Genomic DNA, 6000 nt, shown 5'->3' with positions numbered 1-6000 from the left:
TGGCACAGTACTAAACAGCTCATTTGCTAGCATTTCCTATATATATATAACTACTTTTAAAGAAACTTTTAAAGTAGAATTATGAATCATATGGCTTTCACTGTTGTCCTTCTAACTGCACTTGTGAAGAATTACCGAAAAAAACCCCAACTGTATAAGAAGTAAATCGAATGGCATTATTTTATATTAATTTTCATTTTAAAGTATCAAATTAGAAGAAATAATGCAAATCCAATGACTGACCTTATATTTCTGTGGTTTTGCTTATTTTTGATTGGAGACATAATCTTAAGTGCTTTCTTTCCAAAGACATTTCTTTTCTTCATATTTGCATATCTTGTGCATGAATATGACTGTTCAGGAATGTTGTAAAAACCTATATCAATTAAGTTTTATGGTGTAATTAATTTACAAGCATCCCCTATAAATATCTCTTCATGCGGATCATTGCCCTCCTTTTCAGGTTGTGTCTTTTGTCAGTCCTTAATTCATACAAGCTTTCAAGACAGAAATGAAGCAGAAAAAATCGTCTGATGAGAAATATGTTCCTCTTAGTTACTATGAAATTTTGTTTGCTTCTCTGCTTGCAGTTCTTGTGTGTGTTTGTGTTGGACTGATTGTACTTTCATGGTTATCAATCCAAGAGTTAGAACGAGGTAAGTAGACAGCCTTTAGCCTTTTCAGGGGTTCTTCACTAGACGTTCAGACTTTGAAGCCAGTCGTGTTGTCATTGTAATTGTATTTCATATTTCATGCCATGCTTTTAATGCTGAGTGTGAGGGGCCATGGAGTGGTGTTTGGGGAATTTTGATGTTTTTCTCTTCTTCTCCCCTGGAAATTGATGTGAAAAAAAATAGGCAAAAATACAAGCACTTGAAGTATGTCTTGAAGCTATAGAAAACAATTTTCATGGTTTAGACTTTAGGAGAGGTCCTTGGAATGCAATCAAAGCTCTAAGGCTTTGGTTGTTCAATTGTATTCATCAACTAGAGAAGATAACATGGTAAATTGTGAAGTTTTTCTTTTTTCTCCATGTATGAGGCTTGACTCAGAAAGACATTTATAATCCACTGAAGTCTGCAGGGAGATTTAGGTGTTCTACATCTCTTAGAATATTTTCATTTTTATAAAATAAGTTTATTTTAAAGTCATTTATTGGTGTGAGAGAGAGATCCTACATTAGACAGTCAGCTCTCAGTCCTATGTAAAGTTAAGGTAAAGTAATTCTTAATATTTAGCCAATGATCAGAATATGATCAAATCAAGTCACTAATACTCTAAGTAAACTAAATTTAAAAAATCAATGTAGGTTGATTCTCGAATGGAACTGAAATTTTTGTTTAAAGGTCTTGAGGATATAAGTTTACTGTGCCTTGGTAAGGCCATACCTGGAGTACTGTGTCCAGTTCTGAGCTCCCCAGTACATGACAGATACAGGGCCACTGGAGACAATCCAGTGAAGGACTGATGAGATGATTGCGGAATCTCCATCCTTGGAGATATTAAAAAGCTGTCTGGACATGGTCCTGGCCAACTGGCTGTAGATGGCCCTGCTTGAGCTGAGAGGTTGGACCAAATGACTTCTAGAGCTCTCTTCAAACCTTCTGTGATCTAGCTTTTTGATTGGAGGAAAACATATTTAGCGCTATAGAGCTCTCACAGGTAATAGCAAAAAGACATTTTGAAATGGAGTGAAGGAAACAGATTAAGCAAAAAATTCAAGAAATATATTTTTTCATTAAAGTGATCTTTGTAGCTGAAAAAATAATTCTGATATATTGAGGTTTTTTGTGCCTTCATTAACCAGAAGTCCATACTATTTCATATCGAAGCACATGAAAACAAAAGCAGCAGTAAGCCATATCTTAAAAAAAACCCTATTTTGTCAGAATATTTTTGTTTATTTCTTTAGTTACTATTGTTTTTCATTCCGGATTTTAAAACTTGTTCTCCCTACTGATTTTCTTCCCCTCTCACCAGAATACTATCGCATTCCAGTAAAATAAAATAAGCTTAAAGGTAATGGTGGTATATTATTGCATCTCATTGAAGTCAGGCTTTAAATTAATGACTTGGGCTGTAGAAGATGAATAGACAAGAGTTTAATAATGTACAAATAATAATTATAAAGGGCTTTTTTTAATTTATATTTAATACATAACAAAAAAGAAAAAGGCCTTTGCTGTTTAGAAACATTAGTTTAAACAGATTTTCAGTTGTTGTAAGGGTAAATGGCTTTCAAAGAAGCAAAGAAGTAGTCTGCTGTTACTAGTTGACAGCAACAAAACAGTGTCACTAGACTGTGCCGTCCAACACAAGCTGTTTTCTATAGTATTTATTAGTTATCTGCTTTTGTGTTAAAACTTGTTTTGGATGTTAGTGCCTTCAAACACAACCTAAAAATACCACTGGTACTGTAACTGGTAAGAAAAGGCATTTTTTATCAATCATCCAGGTTAGTTCAGGTCTTATCTGAAAATTCACGGTGAGGAAATATTTTAATGTATAATGAATTGCTTTATGCATACTTCATATGCTGTAACTTATTAAAAATCAAGATTAAATTTTCAGTAAGGACCAGTTATCTAGTTTCCTCATAAATCCTCCAAGAATTTCATGCAAGGAGGATAAGAAAGGTCAAGTCAAAAATAGTTTAACTAGTCTAACACTAGTGTTTCCAGTGCTGTCATAGAAAACAGTGTACATTTATATAAAAAGTCCACGGCATGTAATAGAGAAAGTGTGAAGTAGTATCTCTTAATATTTTTAATCCAGAATGCACAAAAAACTCATAATTCATTAACTATCATTCTTCCCATGTATCTCTGTCCCTTGTGTTAGATATAACTGGACATATTGTTGTCCCCCTTATCCATTCACAGTGCTTCTGGAAAACAGTGTTTAAAACAGAATTTAAAGTAATGAGAATCAAGGACAAGTAGTACTCATAAAAGTATGTTTACAGTTGTAACTACTGTAAACCTTGAAAAATATCTATCACTTTTTTTAAAATCAGCACTAGGCAAAGCATCTCTAGTTACATAGCAAAAGAGAAAGCTAAAAGTGATTGTATTGATGTTCTGTGTGAAATAAAGTCTAATGCAATGCTTTTCATTTATTTCTATACAATTTAAAACATTTAATTTTATTTTTAATTATCTAGCTGAAGCAGATGGAAATACTCATGGCTACATGGGAACATTTAAAATACTCTCTGGGACATCATTCACTCCTGCTTTGCAAGACAGATCATCAGCTGATTTCAAAGTCCTTGCCTTTGATGTTGAACAATTGGTAAGAATCTATTGGTCTCTGGTTAATTCAAGACTATGTGGTAGGTACATTAATTCCCTAAAATGATCTGCTGTTGATGACTTTTTCCTCTCTCCGGAATGAAATATTTCAGGTCCTAAGCCTGGTCAGAACTCAGTATATCCCTTATTTGTGACAGTCAGTGAAGCATCAAAGAAATGTTTGCTTCTGTACTCTACGTTTTGGAAGGAAAAATTATTTAATATTAAATCTATGAATGCAGTGTACAACTAGGTGTATTTTTAATTACTGCATTGGCTCAAGATGTCTCTTTTCTATATAGATACAAAAAGTCTTTCAAGCAAGTGATCTTAAAAATGAATTTGAGAGATGTGAAATTTCCCAATTCAAGTAAGTACAATTTAATTAAACTTTGCAGATAAACATCAAAAGTCCTCACTTAGGTAACGAGAGGACTGCTTATCAAGACCTTGCTTTTCAATAGGTTCTTGGGATCATTTTATATTATTCATTCCATATCTTACTGTTACGTAAGTACTGTTATAGGAAGTTTGACATCGATGTGTTTCCTTGGGCAAACTTCCTTCTTGAACTCCTGTATGTCCATGCCTTGATCAAATGAGTAAGGCTAAGTCCTAACACCAACTTATAAAACTTCTATATTTTGAAGAACTGCTAAATCTTTTTTTTTTCCCAAAATTTGTTAGTTATGTTATTTTTATAGGGTTATTGGCCCTAGCCATCTTGAAGAAAGTTCAGGTTAGAGAGCTGCCGGTGTAAGTTGAGATAAATAGAAATACATTCACATGTCCCTATGGATATTGACCCACTTAACTCATATACATTAGGGTGTTAGCAAGTGAGGCTGTCATTTGATACCAGGTAAAGCTGCACCCTGTGCGTCCTAAAGAGTCCATAAAATAGGCACAGTAAGACCTACTTCATTTATTAAAGCTTGTTGTACCTCATTTTTCAATATCCTATTATGTTGGCAGTCCTACTGAAGTCCACCTGGCAAAAAAAGTCCAGTATATGCAGTGGGGTCTGTACTGGTAATTCCATCTGCACTGTTCTTAATAAGGTCCTGATTCAGCAAAACACATGTAATACTGTCTCAGATTATTAAGCAGTTTCAGAACACACTTCCATCCTATCCACAACATTATAAAATCAAGAGGAATCATATGCTTTTGTGTTGTGTTTCTTTGCTGTGTGTTTTTTTTTTTTCTGCAGGAAATCTGAAGATAGTCATGAAAGATTCAAGAAGTCAGAGACTGGGTAATTGCATATAACAGAGTTTACTTAAAATATGGGCAAAAGACAGTGATGCTATTGATTTAAAAAGTTCTTCTGTGAATAGTGAATGGATGAAAAAATACATCTTTAGAGATTGGATAAGACCCTCTAAAGAGCACATGAAGCTTCAAGACATCTTTCCTCCAGAAACATCCTTTAGGTTTAGAGGAAAAAAAAAAAATAATAATAGTCCTCGAGACTGTCAATTTAGAAAGAAAAATAGGAAAAGTAAGGACAGGTACAAGTGAAGCAGATAGAAAACTGGCTAGAAAGGAAAAGATACCAGTTTGTGCTGAGCTTGCTTGTGGAAAGCTGCTTAGACTGGGGGGCACATCTCACATCATCATTAAAAACTTAAGTTTTAAATAAATAAAAGTCTGATGACACGCTATGACAGGCAAGAACATAACAGAGGATAAAAGATTAAGACTCTAGAGGAACTGGAAGATCTTGTGAAATGAATGACATGATTAGTTATCTTATAGGTGAGACCACAAAATTAAAGAAGAGTGCATATTTCTTAACAACAGATTATGTTAAGAATTATGTCACAGATTATGATTCTGTGATACCAGCTGTTCTTGTGATATGAATGTTTTCTGTAAATACATAAAGTGGATAAATACTCAAAGGAAATAGTTCAGTTGAATGACTGTGCTTGCAAAAGAAAAATTTATTTTAGCCAACCATGAATATGTATGTTGAAAATGGGAAGTAGCTTTGAATGAGAGCAATCTTTCGATTGGAATACTGAGGGCATAAAACTAATTAGCTAGAAAAGTGGAGTATGATCACTGTATGAAAGACTTCATAACATCAAAGGAATGAAGTACACAGTGGTAGGAATAGGTCACTTTCAGGTTTTTGTCCTTGTAAAGGTAGATCAAATCAGTACAATTTGGTTTCTGCACATAGAATGGGAGTATGCTCATCAAAATTTGGCCATCAAAGATGGGGACATCTCTGAGCTAGTTGCTCAAGACTCTCTTGAGTGATGGGTTTTTAGAGTTTTCTCATCTGGTCAATTTAGATGTCTTTTTTAAGAGGAGATCAATTATGTCAAAGAACAGCTTATTTCTGTCCACCAACTACAGTAGGAATCTAGGTATCCGCACTGTAAACATCTATATTTGGTATAAAACCAATTCCAGGCCTGTGTCTTGACACAAGTACCACAGAAATCACAGAAAATATGATGTCAGTGAATGTTGGATCCAGCTTTTAGTACATCAGTAAGGATCTATCTTCATTTCTGCTTTGAAATAATACTTGACAGATTACTTTGTCTCAGAAATTATTTTCTAGTTGACTTTTTTCATTTTAAAAGTGTTTACCCCTTTGGGCAATCTCCTTGTTATTTCACCCTTGAAACTTTGCTGAGTCACAAGGATAGTAATAAAAACTTTTGTTTGCTCAGCATGGCCTAGAGGT

General features: G+C 34.0%; 1 protein-coding gene across 1 annotated transcript in view; it reads left to right on the top strand.

Moving 5' to 3' along the window:
- The first annotated feature begins 511 nt into the window (after positions 1 to 511).
- Positions 512 to 6000, top strand: part of TMPRSS15 (transmembrane serine protease 15) — a 58086-nt gene continuing 52597 nt past the window's right edge. The window contains exons 1-4 of the mRNA XM_086739635.1: positions 512 to 656; positions 3164 to 3294; positions 3596 to 3663; positions 4507 to 4551. Coding sequence (XP_086595761.1) covers positions 512 to 656; positions 3164 to 3294; positions 3596 to 3663; positions 4507 to 4551 — 389 coding nt within the window. The remainder of the gene's footprint in view (positions 657 to 3163; positions 3295 to 3595; positions 3664 to 4506; positions 4552 to 6000) is intronic.

Source organism: Chlamydotis macqueenii, chromosome 1, assembly GCF_036417535.1.
Source record: "Chlamydotis macqueenii isolate bChlMac1 chromosome 1, bChlMac1.mat, whole genome shotgun sequence".
In the NCBI taxonomy this organism is placed as follows: domain Eukaryota; kingdom Metazoa; phylum Chordata; class Aves; order Otidiformes; family Otididae; genus Chlamydotis; species Chlamydotis macqueenii.
This window is presented reverse-complemented; position numbering and strand designations above follow the sequence as displayed.